The sequence below is a fragment of the Drosophila guanche genome, unplaced genomic scaffold, assembly GCF_900245975.1.
Source record: "Drosophila guanche unplaced genomic scaffold, DGUA_6, whole genome shotgun sequence".
NCBI classification, from domain to species: domain Eukaryota; kingdom Metazoa; phylum Arthropoda; class Insecta; order Diptera; family Drosophilidae; genus Drosophila; species Drosophila guanche.
In genome coordinates this window covers 5419353-5437326 of record NW_022995749.1, presented here as the reverse complement: position 1 = coordinate 5437326, position 17974 = coordinate 5419353, and the positions used below count along the sequence as shown (strand labels likewise).

At 43.5% G+C, this 17974-nt stretch overlaps 5 protein-coding genes across 6 annotated transcripts; 2 read left to right on the top strand and 3 right to left on the bottom strand.

Moving 5' to 3' along the window:
* Positions 1-26: 26 nt before the first annotated feature.
* LOC117585138 (ras-related protein Rab-11A) lies at positions 27-4042 on the bottom strand. Of its 2 annotated transcripts, none has more exons than XM_034274466.1 (5): positions 4024-4042; positions 3629-3824; positions 1208-1329; positions 478-826; positions 27-407 (listed from the first exon to the last, which is right to left on the bottom strand). In XM_034274466.1, the coding sequence occupies exons 2-5, from the start codon at positions 3666-3668 to the stop codon at positions 274-276; spliced, it is 645 nt and encodes a 214-aa protein (XP_034130357.1). In that variant the 5' UTR covers positions 3669-3824; positions 4024-4042; the 3' UTR covers positions 27-273. The 2 variants fall into 2 exon arrangements, with proteins under 2 accessions (XP_034130357.1, XP_034130356.1); XM_034274465.1 differs by having other exon boundaries at positions 4016-4034.
* Positions 4043-5618: 1576 nt separating this feature from the next.
* On the bottom strand, positions 5619-7846 carry LOC117585122 (major facilitator superfamily domain-containing protein 10). Its single transcript, XM_034274444.1, has 6 exons — positions 7219-7846; positions 6802-7149; positions 6668-6741; positions 6247-6422; positions 5883-6188; positions 5619-5827 (listed from the first exon to the last, which is right to left on the bottom strand). The coding sequence occupies exons 1-6, from the start codon at positions 7660-7662 to the stop codon at positions 5736-5738; spliced, it is 1440 nt and encodes a 479-aa protein (XP_034130335.1). The 5' UTR covers positions 7663-7846; the 3' UTR covers positions 5619-5735.
* A 485-nt stretch (positions 7847-8331) lies between these two features.
* LOC117585117 (exocyst complex component 6) lies at positions 8332-10947 on the top strand. Its single transcript, XM_034274440.1, has 3 exons — positions 8332-8501; positions 8565-9673; positions 9738-10947. The coding sequence occupies exons 1-3, from the start codon at positions 8426-8428 to the stop codon at positions 10842-10844; spliced, it is 2292 nt and encodes a 763-aa protein (XP_034130331.1). The 5' UTR covers positions 8332-8425; the 3' UTR covers positions 10845-10947.
* Positions 10948-11128: 181 nt separating this feature from the next.
* Positions 11129-14104, bottom strand: LOC117585121 (TBC1 domain family member 22B). The gene is made up of 6 exons (XM_034274443.1): positions 13651-14104; positions 13386-13581; positions 12973-13141; positions 12380-12911; positions 11439-11662; positions 11129-11374 (listed from the first exon to the last, which is right to left on the bottom strand). The coding sequence occupies exons 1-6, from the start codon at positions 14021-14023 to the stop codon at positions 11240-11242; spliced, it is 1629 nt and encodes a 542-aa protein (XP_034130334.1). The 5' UTR covers positions 14024-14104; the 3' UTR covers positions 11129-11239.
* Positions 14105-14382: 278 nt separating this feature from the next.
* LOC117585298 lies at positions 14383-17823 on the top strand. Its single transcript, XM_034274726.1, has 6 exons — positions 14383-14648; positions 14702-14885; positions 14947-16309; positions 16375-16579; positions 16640-16812; positions 16872-17823. The coding sequence occupies exons 1-6, from the start codon at positions 14525-14527 to the stop codon at positions 17763-17765; spliced, it is 2943 nt and encodes a 980-aa protein (XP_034130617.1). The 5' UTR covers positions 14383-14524; the 3' UTR covers positions 17766-17823.
* Positions 17824-17974: the final 151 nt, after the last annotated feature.

Genomic DNA, 17974 nt, shown 5'->3' with positions numbered 1-17974 from the left:
GCCGGATGTTGTTGTTGTGTTTTCTGCTTGGTGTTGGTGGTGCTGTTGTTGGTGATTTGAATTATCAATTTTTATGCATATATGACAAACTGCTAGTGGCTGTGACTGAACAAACGACAGATGCAAAAATCCATATCTTATTTATGCTGTTCTCCTGCTCATGCTTCTGCTGCTGTTGTTGTAGTTGTAATTGTTGTTGCTTTTGTTAATGTTTCTGTTCTGGCGGTTGCGGGTGGTAGCTGCTGCCGTTGCTGCTGCTGCTGCTTGGGGCGGTCACTGACAGCACTGCTTACGTACATCAGCTGTGACAGTCGGCTTAACGTCGATGGGCTCCACGTTCGACGGACGAATAACATCGCCTTCCGGCGGATCTCTGATTTGTTTCTGCGACACAATACGATAGATCTCTGCAAAACAAACACAAAATATTCCATTTTTATAAGCAAAATTCAAGACTTTATAGAGACAGGGACAAACCTGTGAGTATATTCTGGAATGCCGTTTCAACGTTCGTCGAGTCGAGGGCCGATGTTTCTATGAAACTCAAGCCATTTCGCTCGGCAAACAGTTTCGCCTCGTCCGTTGGCACCGAACGCAAGTGTCGCAAATCGGACTTATTGCCCACCAGCATTATGACAATGTTCTGATCGGCATGATCGCGCAGCTCACGCAGCCATCGCTCCACATTCTCGTACGTCAAATGCTTGGCAATGTCATAGACCAGCAGAGCTCCAACAGCACCGCGATAGTAGGCAGAGGTAATGGCGCGATAGCGCTCCTGACCAGCCGTATCCCAGATTTGCGCTTTAATTGTCTTACTATCGACCTGTGCGTGGGGAGGAGGGGTGAAACGTTAGAATGATGAACGCTAATTGGCAATTTGGCCAAAGTTATCCTTGGTGCCTATGGCAGTTTCGCTCTGAAAATCAATAAACAAGCTCCAGACCAGACACAGTGATGCCAAAATTTGAGTTTTTCTTAGTTTAATTATAATTTGTCGCTATATAAAACCATTCAAGTGTTTCTTTTATGCTTTGATTTAATGATTTTATTTAAATTTAAGACTTTAAAGCTTTAAAGCATTTCGTTCATTTGCCACCACTGTGTCCTTCCAGCGAAACGCACACGCAAGACACAAGAAACCCAGCAACGCACCTCCCGCCGCCCCAAGGGGTAGGTGTAGCTACCCACTCCTTCACTTACTCACCTCTATGCTGCGCGTTGCAAACTCCACACCAATTGTCGACTTGGACTCCAAATTGAATTCATTGCGCGTGAAACGTGAAAGCAAATTACTTTTGCCAACACCCGAGTCACCGATAAGGACAACTGCAAGGATTATAGAGCATTAGTGACATTCTGGAATTGGGTTTTCTTTTTGCTGAAATTCACTCTGCGCCCCAAGGCAAGCAAACACCCCCACAGTTCAGTTGCATAATGTGAGTGGCACATTTCGTGTCTTGTATTTTATGGTCAGACAAGCTGACTGCTGGCCTGGAAACCCGCCTCCTAGGTAATTTCCTCCTTCGTATTGACTCCCGCGCTGCCGTTGGTACGGCCCCAAGGTCAGCAAATACATAAAAAATGCTATGCTTTGGGGATTTTGGGCCATGAAAACAAATGTTTTATTATTGTGGGAGCTGATGTTTGGCAGCGCGGTTATTGGAAAATTCAGTGTTTCGTGGGATGTTTAATGAATTTAGTTGCAGGAAACATTTCTTATAGAATTTAATGCAAATAGCATGGAATTAAAAGAATAATGGAATTAAATTATGATCAGTTCCCATCATTTACAGCAAGACTTCAACTATCATCGTTAAAATATTCAGCTATCACATGTCCACTTTCCCGTCAGTTGGTTTTTATTTTGACACCCTCTTCTTTCAAAATGTTGTTGATAAAGCGCACGGGCACATTGTTTGCTCAAGATCTTTGCAAAAACAATAACAAAAACGTATCAAACACCTTTTCTGTGATATCACGCTCTCTCTCAATGCTCCCTGGACAGTGCATAGCCTGGTTACAGTTATCAGCGTATGCCTGCACAGAGAGAGAGCCAGCAATGAGTCATAGCGTTGCCTATTCTCTTTTGCTCTCTCTAATGATCTTGAAGTAGACTCGAAGAGAAATTACATTACAGTATAAACGGAAGTGCGAGAAATTAATATAGCAATTAGTTGTTAGTGGACAAAAATGTACATAACATACTGTATATCGAACCATTCATCCACTATTCGTTATGTGATTAGGCACGGCTTATCGGAAAGTGGCATTCCTTTACAGTAAGTTGTCGTTTGTCGTGACTCATGATGGCATGGCAAATATTGTTATGTGTGAAATTTGAGGGCCTCATTATGCATATCATTTATTGACGCAGCTTATCACAGTGTGCAAAAGGTTTTTTTTTTTTGGATACTTGACCCAAAAAAAGCCACGATAAGATCTGAAAAACATCTTTCAATCAGCTTTTGCTCTCGTTTACGAAACCCGCATGCTAAATGCTAGCGCTAGCGCACTTCCAGGTTCTTTAAAGCGCAACTGGAATTTACAGCGGCGCAATAGCTTGAGCTGGGCAAATGAAGAGAACAAAGGAGAACAGAGAATTGATGACCCCAAACAACATAAACGGAAAGTATACAAAGAGCGCAACTGGGGGCGACACACAGAGATGTGGAAAGTTTGTTGAGAATTTGTTGAGTGACAGGCGAAACAGTAAAGGGCTGCATTACAATGGATGTCAGACCACTGTGTCAGCAGCAAAACTTAAATCGCAGCTTGGAACATCCGCTAAACGGCGCTCTCATGCAAGTTTTTTTTGGAGAGAGAGATAAAATAAACATATGCACAAGAAATTACGAAAATTCAATACAATAGCTGGAGCAGTACGAAATATTATAGCTGGCACGCACACACACACACACACACATACAAATACATGAAAACTCTCTCTCTCTTTTGCACGCTCGTAAATGAAAATCTAATCAAACTAAAAGATGTGGCTGGGAGAGGGAAATGGAGGGCGGACATTTTAGAATTTACTTTTCTACTACTCTCTACAACTGCAAGAAGAAGCAGCTTTAAGAAGTACTTTGTGCTTTTATCACGACTATAAATACGATTTGCCTTTCGTATGCAACGTGGCGAGAGTAGAGGAATGAAACGGGAACGTAATGACAAAACAGACAGTTAACGGCACAAAGTACTCGTAGTTGAAAGAGCGGTGCGAAGCGGAAGAGAGAAAGCAAAGGGCATCGCTTCCAACTGCATGAACAACAACAATCATTGACAGCCAGGCAGGGGGCGTACGTCTGTGATACGGGTTCAGAGAATTATTTTGGGAATTAATCAAACACGCACTCGAACACACACACACAAACTCCACTCACACATACATACACACAAAACAAAGATTTGTTCACTGCATTTTTTGTTATTCTCCAATTAGTTTCAATTAGTGCCAGTGAACTACTGCGTCATTGTCTTCCATGGACAGAAAAGAGAGCCTGAGAGTGGCCTGCTCCTATGCTAACTGCCTCTTTTTCGACCGCCACCGGCTAGCCAGCCAGCTCATAATTACACACCTACACACACACATTACACTAGTGTGCCATGCCATGTTTATAATTACCTTTGAACAGATAATCGTACTCGTCTTCTCTTGCACCCATTTTGCTGATGTTTGTTTTAATATAGTTGGCTTCGTTTAATTATTGGCAGCTTCGGTTCCGTTTGATTGGTGTGTGAGTCTTAAGTAAAATCCAATAATCCTTGCGCGCCGCCGATTTCTATATATGCGTTTGTCGTAGCTCACACACTTTTTTACACTTTATTTTTGTAGGTGTATTTGTGAAGAAAAAGAAAATTATATATCAATTTTATGTCAAAATGGCTGGTATTTCGAGGGCTATTTCAGTTGTCACATCTGGCAGCATGTGTGCGGCAACTAGTGCAGTATACAGTGACTAAATATAGATGCTTTTAATGCATTTATTTATGATTTTTTCTTACGCGAAACACACTCACTTAGTCACTCCTAGGGTTGTCAAATATATAACAAATATCAATATATCGATATTTTTTTTAATAAAAATATATTTATATTGTGATTTTTTTTCTAAAAATATCAATATTTTGATATGTTTTTGCGATATTTAAAAGATATTCCCAGTTCGATAACTAACAACAGGATCTAAATAAATGTATAGGGTATATTGTATTTGTGCACAAAAGTGGATACATGTAACGCACAAGAGGAAATGTTGCAGACCGCATAAAGAATATATATTCTGTTGTTAGTAGTATGGATCAGCATCAATAGCCGAGCCGATATAGCCATGTCTGTCTTTCCTTCTGGCAGTCTTTCTTGTCGGCTAGTATTCAGAGACTAAGAGCTAGAGACACAGAATTTCCCAGATTGCTGTGACATTACACACTTTTTATGTGTGAAGCGTCTCATACGTCCCTATTCGTTTAGCCCTCGAAACTGTGTTGTTCTCGACATTAAACGGACACCGCATGTGTGTGTTAGTGCGTTGACTATATGGTTAGTGGTTTGGTTCAAATTACCAAAGCCAACGGAAAAGATCTCCGCAAAAGAATTTTTCTCAGAGTTTTCTAGAAAATTAGGAAAGTTAAATTTATAAAGCTGGGGTGTTTTTGTGAGGTGTGTGTTTTGAACCAAAAACCACTTACTCGATAGAGTTATATATGTAAAGCGAACAATAGTTTAATAAGTCAAATTAAAAGTACAGAAAAGTGGAATAAGGATTAAAGATGTTAAAGACATATGTAAGGTTTCTGTTTTCTTTATGGCAGCTATGTATTTCCGATGCGCCGAATTAAATATTAGCAAAAATATATGAAAAATATTAAGTATATCGATAATTTGGCAGTGATATACGTTATATTAAATTGATATTTTTTCCAAACAAAATATATCACTGATATGATAATTTTTAGATATTTGACAACCCTAGCCTAGTCACTCCCAAAACGCCAGTGTGACCGCGGCCTACGTCGGGTCTGGTCTCTCCTTTTTGGTATAAAATACCAACTCAGTCGAAAAAAACCTTTCTCATTTTCGAAATGTACTGTATATATACCTATAAAGCAAAATAACTTAACCCACCTGACCCCCGTCTGTTTAAACAGGTGAACAACATGAGTTGAAATTGTAAATTCTTCTTACCATCCGTCTACCATATCTTTAAGTTGAAATGAGTGAAAATTAGTTAAGTTTCATTACTCACTGTTGGTCAATTTCAATGATCGGAAGTAATATATCCCGATTTTAATATTCGGTTTGATATTACAGACTTTCTAGGACTCTCAGCAACAAACACATAATTTTATGCAATTGATGAATCTTTTCCCTACCAAATAGGCTAACTGTTATTGGATTGTTTATAAAATAAGGTTATAAAAAAAGGTTAACAATAATTATGTTCGAGTTGTATCTACTATCGATAGATAGAGTTCACAGGTGAACTGACTACCCATTCCTTGCCCAACTGGCTATCGATAATAGCTTCAATAGTGACATAGCAGAAAGCTTTTAGTTTTATAGCATTTCAAATAAAACCACAATTTCGTATAAAACAATGTATAAAAATGTTTTTATTTTAATATAAAATACTTGTTGCATAGAAAAAATAAATTAAGTATATAATGTGCAATTAATACTTGCGCTTAGCGTTAATCTCTAGAATGCATGTGTAACTTTGATCGTAGTGCACTTAAATGCGAGCCCGCTGCAAAGCTATGGCTGGATAAATTAGGAGGATTCCACCTGCTATGTATGTGATCTTTGAGCCCACACACCAAAAGGCTGCAATAAATCAAGAGTTAGGATAAAAACAGAGATAAAGGTACTCTATACTTGCCAATGGAGCCCACGACAGGTCCAAGTGCACGAGCTAAGGCTCCCAGCGAACGGAAAATGCCCAATACTGAACCCTTTTGATCATCGTTGCCGTATTTGGACACCAAGGTGGTCAGGCAGGTAACTGCAAAGGCTGTGGAGATTGCGAAAAGAATCATGCCGGCATAGAGCATGGGAGTGCCCTCGGCTAGGCCCACCAAAACAAAAGCCGGCACAATAAGATAAAGACTAAAAATGGCATAACTCTTGATTTTGGCATCGGGCAGACGTCGCACCACCGATCCTTGTATCAGAGTCATAATAACACCTAAGAAATGGGTGTTTATTAGATAAAGAATGTAAATATGCAGGGATGGGCATCTCACCTGTGGTAAGAAACATCTTGGCCTGATCCATAGACGTGTAACCAAATTTGTGATACATCAGGAATGTGACGGTGAATTCCAAGCCGGAATACAAGAATAAATATAAAAAGTATATCAATCCAATGGTTTGTAGCGATTCCTTATCTTTTTTTGGCACATTTTTAATGGCAGCAAATCTGAGAATTAAATGAAAATATAATGTATTTGGAAATCCATCGAAAATGATAGACTTTATGAAAGTGTTTCCCTGTAACTAGTAACAGGTGTCATGTCTGATAAGACAATCAAATAAACGTGCACAAGCGCCCGGCATGATAGCGGAACGACACGCTTGGGCCGGTAACCAGTCGAGCGGGTTATTAGGATTGCAAAATATCAATTAACTTAGTCACACGACAGGTTTGTAAGACAAAAAAATTACCTAAATATGGATGAGACGTTGAGCAATTGCAGGCCATAGGACAGGGCGGATGAGATCTCCTTAACACGTTTCTCCTTAAAGTTAAAACAGAATTTAAAGCTGGATCTTTAGCACCAAAAATAATCTTCTCTCACCTTTGGCAGCGTTTCGCGCAGGCAGCAGGTGAGCACCAGAAGATCGCCCAGTGCCAGAGCCAGGGCCAGCAGGGAGGGAAGTACAAACCAAGCGCCACCACTTGCAGATTTATTTGAGAATATGGCAAACATGGCACCTATCATGGGTCCCACAATAAAACCCAATGAGAAGGCCACACCGACCAGAGCCATGCCGCGGCCCCGGGTCTTTACGCTGGACACATCCGTGATGACGGACATGCAAAGCGAAATGTTGCCCTTGCTTATGCCACCAACGAAGCGAGCCAGGACAAACAGAGCAAAGTTGCCGGAGCAGGCCCACAGTAAATACGAGAGCGCAATGCCAGTCTAAGTTTTGGGAATGGATAAACGAATTGAATCAATATGCTGACCCAGTTTAGAGGAGCGTTCACTTACCGCACACACGAGTAGAACGGGTTTGCGTCCATAGTAATCCGAGAGGCCACCCACAATCGGACTGGCCAGAAATTGCAAGAAACTGAACATGGAGCCCAGGAATCCGCCAAAAAGCACCGATATATAGCGCTCGGGTGCTCCCAGCAGCTGCTGGAACCAACGCACTCGCTCCGTCAGCACATTGTACAAACCGGAACTATCGTTGACACGATAATACTCCAACAGCGAGGGAAGCAGCGGCAGAATAATGGTAAATGCCAGCAAATCAAACAGCAGCGAGACGAATATAATGTAAATCATGGGATCACTCTTTTCCTTTGGTTCGCCACTCTTCTTGTCTTGTTGCTTGCCATCATTATTGTTGTTGCTGATCTGCTGAGAGTTTGTATCCGGCTCTCCTTTTGTGGTTTCTGTGGTTTGGAGGCGATTCCGTAGGGTGGACATGTTTGCGGCCGAGATTGCGTGCGTGTACAAAACTTTATGCTTGCTATTACTTCAACATAACTGTAGTAGCTTGGCGTAACTGCCCAACGGCTTGGCCCCAACAAAACAGAGAGACGCGAAATGCTAACCAAAAGCAACCCGCCACCAGAAGTGAAAGTTTAAGCGCAACAGCTGATTGGAGGCGGTCTACCACATGATGCATCCATGAAGCAATTATACAAGGTGGTCCCCCGAGGTTGGCGTTCGGGTGTGTTCGACTCTATTAGTCTCGCTCCTAGCAGAAAAATTCGACTAAAAATCATAATAACGACTACTTTCAAGTAGAAGCTTATTGAAAAATCAAATTTTAAGAAATGACTTAAACTCATTTTCTTGTCATGAGCAAATTTAAACTCCATGCCATCATAGCGTTAATCATCATACGATATTTTCGTTTCACTCGCACTAAATACGCAGAACCCGTTCACTCGCACTTGCAAACAGCATAGCTATTAGATCATTTTTGCCGACGAGACCACCGTTGCATGCTCAGCTGCAGTCGCAGTGCCACCCATGAAGAAACTATATAGAAACACCCCGAACGCCACCCGGAGGGGACCACCTTGTATAGTTGCATCATGGTATGCCACAGTGCACAGTGCTGTAAAGTGAGGCTTGAGCACCTGTGGCTAGTGGCATTTACCAACACTAAGGTAGAAAGAAAACAAATTATTTATTTTTTTAACAAAATCGAAAATAAAATTGGAAGTAAGAGTCTAAAACCATGTCAAAGGTGACCGTGCAGGACATAGAAGCCGTCGATGATTACTGGGGACCCACATTTCGCTCGATACTAGAAGGTAAGTTGAAAAAACGGAAAACCTTTTTGTTTACGCCCTCTTGTAATGAAAATTTTTCTTTAGGCAACAATACAAAATTGATTAGCGAACAATTGGATCAGCGCATACGCAGCCATGACAAGGAAATCGAACGAATATGCAATCTATATTATCAAGGGTTCATCGATTCCATACAGGAACTGCTGCAGGTGCGAACGCAGGCCAAGCAGCTGCACGATGAAGTTCACTCGCTAGACACATCGCTGCGGCAGATCAGTGCCTCACTCATCCAACAAGGCAATGAGCTGGTGCGGGCCCGCCAAATCGAATCGAATCTGGCCAGTGCTATCGAGGCACTAAAATCCTGTCTGCCCGCGCTCGAGTGTTACATGAAGTTCACTCAACAAGCCAAGAACAAGCAATATTATCAGGCGCTGCGCACGCTGGAGACGCTGGAAACGGAGCATTTGTCGCACTTGAAGCGCCACAACTATCGCTTTGCCACACAGATGCAGATACAGATACCCATCATCAAGGAGAACATACGCAAGTCCTCGGCGTTGGATTTTCGCGAGTTCTTGGAGAACATTCGCAAGTTTTCGCCGCGCATTGGGGAGCTGGCCATCACCCACACGAAGCAGCTGCAAAAGCGTGACATAAATGCTATCATCAGGGATCACATGCAGCAGACAAATGGCGGTGCAGCCGGTGCGGGTGGCGACGACGATGGTGGCAATGTGAGCGCACAGGATCTGATTGATTTCTCGCCCATCTACCGCTGTCTGCACATCTACATGGTGCTGGGCCAGCGCGAATACTTCGAGAAGGACTACCGTCAGCAGCGACGGGACCAAGCCAAATTAGTGCTGCAACCGCCACCCAATATGCACGACAACCTGGAGGCCTATAAAACGTACATTTGCGCCATTGTTGGCTTCTTTGTGGTGGAGGATCATGTCAAAAATACAGCGGGGGATGTGGTAAACAGCAGTTATCTGGAGGAACTCTGGTCCAACTCATTGACAAAGTTTGTCAACGAAATCAGCATGAGTTCGTCCTCCTGCACCGATCCAAATATATTGCTGCGCATCAAGAACCTCATTATGCTGTCCATAAACACATTCAAGTGTTACGGCTACACGGTGAACATTCTGTGGGAGTTGCTGCACAATATGAGAGATCATTACAATGAGGTGGGCAGCACAGGGACATGCCAATAAGTAAAGAAATAATCAAACATTATTTCTCCTTTTACAGGTGCTGCTGCAACGTTGGGTTCATGTCTTTCGCGATATCCTCGACAAGGAGCAATTTCTGCCGATGGTTGTGCAAAATGTGGAGGAATACGAGAGCATCATTGAACGTTTTCCCTTCCACTCGGAGCAACTGGAGAATGCACCGTTCCCCAAGAAGTTTCCCTTCTCCCGCATGGTGCCGGAGGTCTACCATCAGGCCAAGGAGTTTATGTACGCTTGCATGAAGTTTGCGGAGGAGCTGACTCTCTCGCCCAACGAGGTGGCTGCCATGGTGCGCAAGGCTGCCAATTTGCTGCTGACACGCAGCTTTAGCGGCTGCCTGTCTGTTGTGTTCCGGCAGCCAAGCATCACGTTGACGCAACTCATCCAAATCATCATTGACACGCAGTACTTGGAGAAGGCGGGACCGTTCCTCGATGAGTTCGTCTGTCACATGACGAACACTGAGCGGAGTGTGTCGCAAACGCCTTCGGCCATGTTCCATGTGGCACGGCAGGATGCCGAGAAGCAGGTGGGCCTGCGCATTTGCTCCAAGATTGATGAGTTCTTTGAGCTGAGTGCCTACGATTGGCTGCTGGTCGAGCCCCCCGGCATAGCCTCCGCTTTCATTACGGACATGATTTCGTACCTCAAGAGCACCTTTGATAGCTTTGCCTTCAAGCTGCCGCACATTGCACAGGCCGCCTGTCGTCGCACCTTTGAGCACATTGCCGAGAAGATTTATTCTATAATGTACGACGAGGATGTCAAGCAGATCTCCACGGGTGCGCTCACCCAAATCAATTTGGATCTAATGCAATGCGAATTCTTTGCCGCCTCGGAACCCGTGCCCAACCTGAAGGAGGGCGAGTTGAGCAAGTATTTTCTGCGCAATCGACAGCTGCTGGATCTGCTTATACTGGAGGAATGGAGCACATATTTCCATGACTATGGCAAGCAGGAGAATCGCTATCATCTGGTGCAGCCGCAGTCCATAATTGTGATACTCGAAAAGATACGCGAAGCGGACAAGAAGCCAATATTCTCGCTGGTGCGCAAAAATGACAAGAAAAAGCTGCTGGAGACGGTGCTCAAGCAGCTAAAACACATCGCCGAAAGGCAGAATTAAACGATAATTAATAATTATAGTTATACGCTCCCTTTTGGCTTTATTGCACGCAAGTTGATTTATTTTTTGAGTTTTCATATGGAAAAAAAGTATTTAAAACGCCTTCGACTTTGTTTTTATAAAAGACAAATTTCAATTGAAACTTTCAAATGTGTAAAACTTTTTTTTGTATGTACAAAAAGCGACTTTAATATTTTTTACGATTTTTGCCTACTTGAGATGGGGGGATAAGAAACAAAAGAACAAAAAGCTAATAACAAATTGTATATAATTATTAAATGTATGTTTATCCGTATTGTATATGTATGTGTGTTTGTGTGTGTACCGCAAAAAGTTGTAGTTAAAAACTAATTTCTATGTTACGTATATTTATTATATTGTTTGTGTCGCTTTTGTCAACTTTTTGTCTCCAAATGCTTGGGCGCATCCGCATAGGTGAACTTTAAGCGAAATGCCTCAGCAAGCAAAACATTTATTTGGCGATCAGACCAATTATGTGTTGGCAGATTTTGTAGCAGCAACATGAGACCCTAAAACAAGTGGGAAATAAATATTAGAACTTTACAAAGTTAAGTCTCTCGACTTGCAGCTTACTTGAAAATCATTTTGTTGCATTAGCTGCTCCTTCCAGTGCAGCAAAAATGCCGCACACACGTACAAATGGAACAGGGCAAAGCCATCCGATTCGGCCAGATATGTGTCCCACAAGCGGATCGTACAATGCAGCGGCAGTTCGCGTGTCAGCAAATTGTTCATCCAACGAAATGAGAATTGTAAATAGTCAACGCCATGCGTCTGTAAATGACGATGCAGATTTACTGGAAATAAACACCAAAAAAATATAGTAAAATTAAATGTAATTAAGGTAGATAAAACTATCCGACACAATTTTTACGCTTAAACTAACTTTTTTTTTATAAAATCTATAAAAATATTTTAAAATATTTGTTTTTTTTTTTTTAGAATTTGTTTAAGAATAACTTTAGTATCTTACATCTGGTTTTAATGAACTTCTAAAACACTTGGTTTTTTTGGCTTAGCGTTTGCTAAATATAAAGCTTTTAAATGCAAAAATGATTCATACAGTGACGTATTTTTAACAACATTTTGAATTTAACAACTCAGAAAAAGTCGAAAAAAAATTAAATACCGCGTCCACTTTTTTTTGTGAATAGAAGCATTTAATCCGCGTCATTTGAAGTATTGCTGATTAAAATCTCTGGAGAGATAGCTAAGCCAAAATTGGTCAAGAAACTAACAAACAACAAATGATAATGCCCTAAGTCTAACACAAAAAGTTCGTTTGCTGCGAAGTATAAATAAAAAGGGAAACTTTGTCGAGTAGTGTAATTAGTGGCTAGAACAATGGCTCGTAGCATGTCAATTGTGTTAGCTTATGGTCATAGCTTTGGGGGGTTATCTTTAAGCACAACAGACAACCATTCTTGCGAGAGAGATACGTTTATCTTATCATATAAAAGTATGTGCACACATTTCCATCATATCTGTGGCACCTTTTAGCACCTCTCACTCACCGTCTATGCGCTGTATAAGATCCTTGAGTTGATTGACCTTCTCCTGTATGCCCAACTGTGCAAAGATATAATTATCCTGTATGCAGTCGAGAAACTTCGACAGGCACCAAAAGGAATCCGCTTCGATGATGTTGCGCGTCTCCTCCTCCAGCGTGGACATGTCAAACTTTTCGAGATCTGTGTTGGGCGTCAGTGCCTCCTGCAGAAATACAATAAAGAACGGCGTGACCAGATCATTGATGCCCTGCACATAGCCCGAGGCGGGATGCCGTATGGCCCAAATGAAGAGTATACGCTCGAACATCTCCTGGACGAGCTGCTGCTGGAAGAGCGGTATTTGTGGATTCATGCGAGGCACATCGATGTGTATCTGACGATACGTATCCTGTTGCGTCTCATCCTGGCTGTCAACCTTAAAGTAATTGTGTCTCAAATCCTGATAGCCCTGCCGCTTGCTCTCCAGCACCGCCATGCGTCGCTCGCTCGAGGGGGGCAAATATTTCGACAGCAGCCGCCAGCTTACAGCGCGCATCTGTGAGAGAAATTTAATTGAAGTTCAGACAGAAACACACCCAGAAATGTGTTGGCCTTACATTGCGCGGCACTCCCGACCAGCTGAGCTTCTTGAGGGCCACCAAATCCAATTGCGGCGAGTCGAGCAGCAGCTGAAACTTTTCGATTTTCGTCTCATATTCGCCATCTTGTGAGTTGGAGCTGATCTTTTGCAGTTGCGGTCTGCCGGGATAGTTTCTTAATCGTGATCTGTAAAAGAGAATTCGATTAGGATTCAGTTTACTCTGTGGTGCAGATGTTTCGCGGCCTCTCCACATGACTGTGAGTGAAAGTCTGTTGGAAAAACTGTTGTATTCTGGCATTCATGCCTCAAACTTCGCTTATGCCTGGCTTACATCATTGAGCAACTAAGGACAGACCCCCTGGCAGTTGTTTGCACAACTGCGAGTCAGACGACCCTCGCTGAACTTTCTATTTGTTGCTTCCCCCTCACCTGTTCTCATTGCTGTCTGGCAGCGATCGTCGTCGCTCTTCTCGGTTCTCTTCCGGTGTGCTTCTGGTGCTTGAGGTCTGCTCACAGTCGTTGGCCCTTGGTGTGTTGTGGTTTTGATTTTGATTGCTGCGCGAATGCGTTTCAATCACATTGAGCGCCGCCGTTTGTGACATTTGCCGCGATATGCGAGTGCCATCTATGGGGAGAGGGAATACGGAAATTTAAATCAATTAACCCTGATAAGAGTGCGATAAGCTGCAATTACCACCGCCGGCTCCGGCTGCGGCCGCCGCTGCTGCCGCTTCCGTGCTGCTGATGATGCAAAACTCGTCATCGCCCGTGTCCCAGGCATCGCTCACCGACTGCTGATAGTCACGAAAGGTGGACACCATGCCAATGCCGGCACCGCGTTGACCTGTCGCCACGACCTCCTGCGGGAGTTCGCGCTTGGGACTCGGTCGTCCGGGCACTCGACGTCCGCTGTTTTTCCAAAAGGTTGAGTTTGCGTTGTTCGCCAAGATGTTCGTTGCTGGCGTTGCTCCTGCGTTGCGTGTTCCACTGATTACTTCGGCTGCTGTTCCTGTTCTTACTGCTGCTGTTGGCGTATTTTCGGGAGCTTGTTCTACATTATTATCCATTATACGTCCCCTCTTATAACAAAAATAATCCAATCGTCGATGTCAGCGTCATTATTTTGCATCTACAAGTAGTGTTGGAAGACGCAAGCTGTATGACCAGTGGCCACATAACTTTCTTAATAGAGATGCATTTTTGGCTATGTTTTGTGCAGCAAATAAGCCAACAATTTTTCATTGTACATTTTAAAACAGTAAACAACTGACAAATACAAGGACAGCCGTAGGGAAAAAGGTTGCAGTGAGAACGAACAAAATATACGAGATGGTTTGCATATTTAGTTAAGCTGTAATATTAGCTATAAAATGGTTGACCATGCAGCAGTGCAGCCTATTTGAACGCTAGCCAACACTCATAACAAAAACAAGTGTTCTTCGCTCGTGATAAGGGAGCCGCAATCGAAAGATTTCACTATTTGGTTAAACAATTACAAAAGCAAAGGCATAAAAACTATGCACTCGAGACAGTCGAACGCATAATTGGCCTACATAAACACACACAAAATGCAAAAGCAAGAGGAGATCCTGTCGCGCCTCAGGCAAATCTTGGACACATTTCTGCGCGATAACTTTTCCACAACGAACAATGTTTACTTTGAGAAGCTTCTAACGCACCTTAAGGCGAAAGGTGAGCATGCTTCTTTCTTTCTATACTATCTACTAATCGGACATCTTCGGCAGATAATGCCTATGTGATGCAGGCGCCTTTTATTGTCGACTGGGTGGACAGATGCATGACCATGGTGACGGAGGATTTCAATAAAATTCATCCAAAGGTGATATCGTTCATGTTGAATCTCACCAGCTATTTGGCATCCAACGAATGGATGATTGTGCGCCTACGTGAACTGGACATAGTGGGCAGGTGAGTCTCCTAACCAGAACTGCCTCACCACTTGTATCTTTCAACTGAAATTCCCTTGCAGAACTATTAAATTCCTGCAAACGGACGATCGTCAGTTTAGTCCGTCAATCAAGCTGGGTGGCATACGGCTGATGAAGGCCGTGGCTCGCTTCAGCATGGGTCTGGCATTCATGCGTATTCATCGCACGTGGGCATTGCTGATTCAATACTCGAACAACGATCACACGTTGTATGTGGTGCGTGAGGCCAGGCAGGTGCTCTACGAGATACTCTACAAATCGTGCGACAAGCTGCACGACAAGGCTGTTACTCTGGAAATCTTGGCAGAGATAATGAAACCTATTCATGATAATATATACAAGACCACAGACCCCGAGGTGCAGGAACGCATTCACATTAATGTGGACGACAATGAGCTGCTGCACAAGATCTCCGCCACATTGGATCTGCTGTCGTACATTCTGCAGCAAACGCTGGTGCATGATGAGCGCACAATGCTCATCTCACTGATGAAAGAGTATCATGACATGGAACTAACACTTTGGAAGCTTATCGACATGACGCACAATCCGTATTTTGTGGAGAAAATCTTCACGGCGCTGAGCAGCTACAACTTTGCCCTGCTGATGCACGAGAAGCTGCTGAATCCGGATGTGACGGAGCCACCCGAAGAATGTACTGAATTCGGTTTGTCCTTTTTTAATCTCATGAAATTCTTCATTACCCGAAGCGACGGCGTGGGCTTTGTGAAAATGGCCGAACTGAATCACATACTGTGGAAGAAGCTCGGCGCTCGTGCGCCCAAGGAGATTATCATACAGCAGGAGCGTGTCACCTTTGAGAATCAATTGATTTGCTTTCACATGCTGCCGCTGCTCTTATCCATGAAGTACGCCCATCGGGAGTCGGACGAGGCCACGCGCACCGAACTCTTCGACGCTTACATTTTGAAATTGATGGAAATATCGTGCGAGCAGACATTCCGCATGTGCTACAGCATGCGTGATGCATTCTTTACGACCGAAGGTGTCGCAGTTGGACTGTTCACGCCAGAGTTGGCCAACAAGTGCATACACAGCATACTGGCCCTTGAGCATGTGCTGGACCGCGAGCAGGCCATTACCGTGTGTCAGGCCTTGCTGTATGTCCTCCGCGAGGTGGTGGCCATGAGCTCGCTCGGCAGTTCGGATCAAGAGGATTGTCATAGCGTTAGTAGCGCGTGCAGCTCGGCCACCACCTATCGTGATCTGTATCCACGCGGCACGGAGCTGGTGGTGAATGATCCTAAAGTTCTGCATTCCGTCATGGTGGGCCTGCGCACGCTCATTGAACGCTTTAAGATTACATGGAAGGAGTCTGTGGAGACGATTGGCCTTGTCAATTCTCTGGCCTTTGTGCTGGAGAACACCAACATGGATGCGAGAGTGAGCAAAAGATGAAATGTTCATTAATTATCAATAATTTCAATGATTTTTTGTCTCTTTTGCAGTGCAATGTGCAAGCCTTGAAGCTCGTGCAGCTGGCTGTGGAGCATTTTCTGTCACCGAACATGGCACTGCTGGTGGACAATTTGCAGGGCTCGGCGTTGGTTTGCTTGGGTCCTATTATAGTCAAGCGCATGCACGATACCACATGGGAGGTGCGTGATACAACGCTAGAGCTAACCACCTCCATAGCCAGCATTTCCCGCATTAGTAGGTTACCCAGTCCCAAAACTATTCTAAATTATTAACAAAAATTTACTTTTCCTTTAGAGTTTCCCGCCTTTCAGCAGTTTTTGATTGACTCAAAGATACCTCCGATTGTCTATGAAATGGCCAAGAATGATTCCGAGAACTATGTGCGTGCCTCCGCCTTCAAATGCCTCTCCCAAATGGTGTCCATCAATCTACTCTGGGAGAATGGACTCAGTCAACTTGATCTTGTAGTAAGATTTGACACTTTTTATGTCTAAAAAATTTTACAATATCTTTTGTTTTGTTTCAGGACCATCTTTTGTTTGTGCTTTACCGTGACAATGATGATCTCGTGCGTGCAGAGGCAGTCATCACATTGATGAAGATCTACGAGCATCGCAAGATCCACCAGAAGTACAAGAACACGCTCTTCTCAACCCTCAACTACTGCGTGGTTGGGGATCATCACTCGGAGGTCAAGATGAATGCTTTGATGTTTTGGCGTCGGGAGTTTTTCCGGCAGTTCAGCAATCAGGGCATGATCGATGGCATCTTTCCCACGGTGACCTTTTCGAAGGAGCAGAAAAAGATTGTTACGCTGACGGAGAAGGAGATTCAGACGAGCTTTGCCAAAGTGTTTGGGGAAGTGCAGCAATACGGTTACTTTGGCATCATCATCAAGTGTCTGCGCGAAGAGGTTTCCACGGAAGTGCTGGAGGTTCTTGTGCACGGCCTTAAAATAATGAATGAAAAGTTTGAGCGCTACAAGGGCATCATGGAGGAGGTTGAGTTGAGATCGCCGCCCCCCAGCAATGAGCCATCTTCCTCGTTTAACTTTAAGCCGCAGGAGCCAACGCCACAGCCATCGGGACGCAGTTCCCCCGTGAATCCCAACAAGGCGGATGAGATTATTGAGGGCATTCTGAACTCGCAGGATGCGCAGCTGCTGGAGACAGCCTTCCAGACACAAATGCAAATCAACGAGGAGGGCGATGAGAAGCGGCACGTGGACGAGTTCTACTACAAACAGTTTGCCATGCCCTTGCGACAATTCTTTGTGGAACTGAAGACCATTGACATGGACAAGTTGATTAAACAGCAAGAGGAGTGGTTTGACTGCACAGAGAACTTGACATCCTTGCTGGATGATATTTTGTGTGCGATAAAGCGTGATGATGAGAATATGATTTCCGATTGTTACTAAATTGCTAGTTAAGCTGCACGATGTGTGTTTTTCCTGAAATATAAACTATTTTTTACAACTTTGTATGTTTAAACATGTGAAATGAGATTTTATTCAACCAAAAAGTTTCTTTAATAGAAGGTAGCCTAAGTGGGTTAAGCTCGTTCACGCACTTTTTGTATATCGGTATGTAATATGGTAGTTCTTTGGTATATTAAGGTATATAGTAG

Bases quoted from the DNA above. Each gene is read 5' to 3' on its own strand.
- LOC117585298 (XM_034274726.1), top strand. From the start codon at position 14,525: ATGCAAAAGCAAGAGGAGATCCTGTCGCGCCTCAGGCAAATCTTGGAC. The intron at 16,310-16,374 runs GTGAGCAAAAGA...TCTCTTTTGCAG, and splicing joins ACACCAACATGGATGCGAGA to TGCAATGTGCAAGCCTTGAA. The intron at 16,580-16,639 runs GTAGGTTACCCA...CTTTTCCTTTAG, and splicing joins AGCCAGCATTTCCCGCATTA to AGTTTCCCGCCTTTCAGCAG.
- LOC117585138 (XM_034274466.1), bottom strand. From the start codon at position 3,668: ATGGGTGCAAGAGAAGACGAGTACGATTATCTGTTCAAAG. The intron at 827-1,207 runs GTGAGTAAGTGA...CCCCACGCACAG, and splicing joins TTGCAACGCGCAGCATAGAG to GTCGATAGTAAGACAATTAA. The intron at 408-477 runs GTTTGTCCCTGT...TTTGTTTTGCAG, and splicing joins ATTCCAGAATATACTCACAG to AGATCTATCGTATTGTGTCG.
- LOC117585117 (XM_034274440.1), top strand. From the start codon at position 8,426: ATGTCAAAGGTGACCGTGCAGGACATAGAAGCCGTCGATGATTACTGG. The intron at 8,502-8,564 runs GTAAGTTGAAAA...ATTTTTCTTTAG, and splicing joins ATTTCGCTCGATACTAGAAG to GCAACAATACAAAATTGATT. The intron at 9,674-9,737 runs GTGGGCAGCACA...CTCCTTTTACAG, and splicing joins TGAGAGATCATTACAATGAG to GTGCTGCTGCAACGTTGGGT.
- LOC117585121 (XM_034274443.1), bottom strand. From the start codon at position 14,023: ATGGATAATAATGTAGAACAAGCTCCCGAAAATACGCCAACAGCAGCA. The intron at 13,142-13,385 runs GTGAGGGGGAAG...TCTCTTTTACAG, and splicing joins CCAGACAGCAATGAGAACAG to ATCACGATTAAGAAACTATC. The intron at 12,912-12,972 runs GTAAGGCCAACA...TTTCTCTCACAG, and splicing joins GGTCGGGAGTGCCGCGCAAT to ATGCGCGCTGTAAGCTGGCG.
- LOC117585122 (XM_034274444.1), bottom strand. From the start codon at position 7,662: ATGTCCACCCTACGGAATCGCCTCCAAACCACAGAAACCACAAAAGGA. The intron at 6,742-6,801 runs GTGAGAGAAGAT...TTTAACTTTAAG, and splicing joins TGCGCGAAACGCTGCCAAAG to GAGAAACGTGTTAAGGAGAT. The intron at 6,189-6,246 runs GTGAGATGCCCA...CCCATTTCTTAG, and splicing joins CAAGATGTTTCTTACCACAG to GTGTTATTATGACTCTGATA.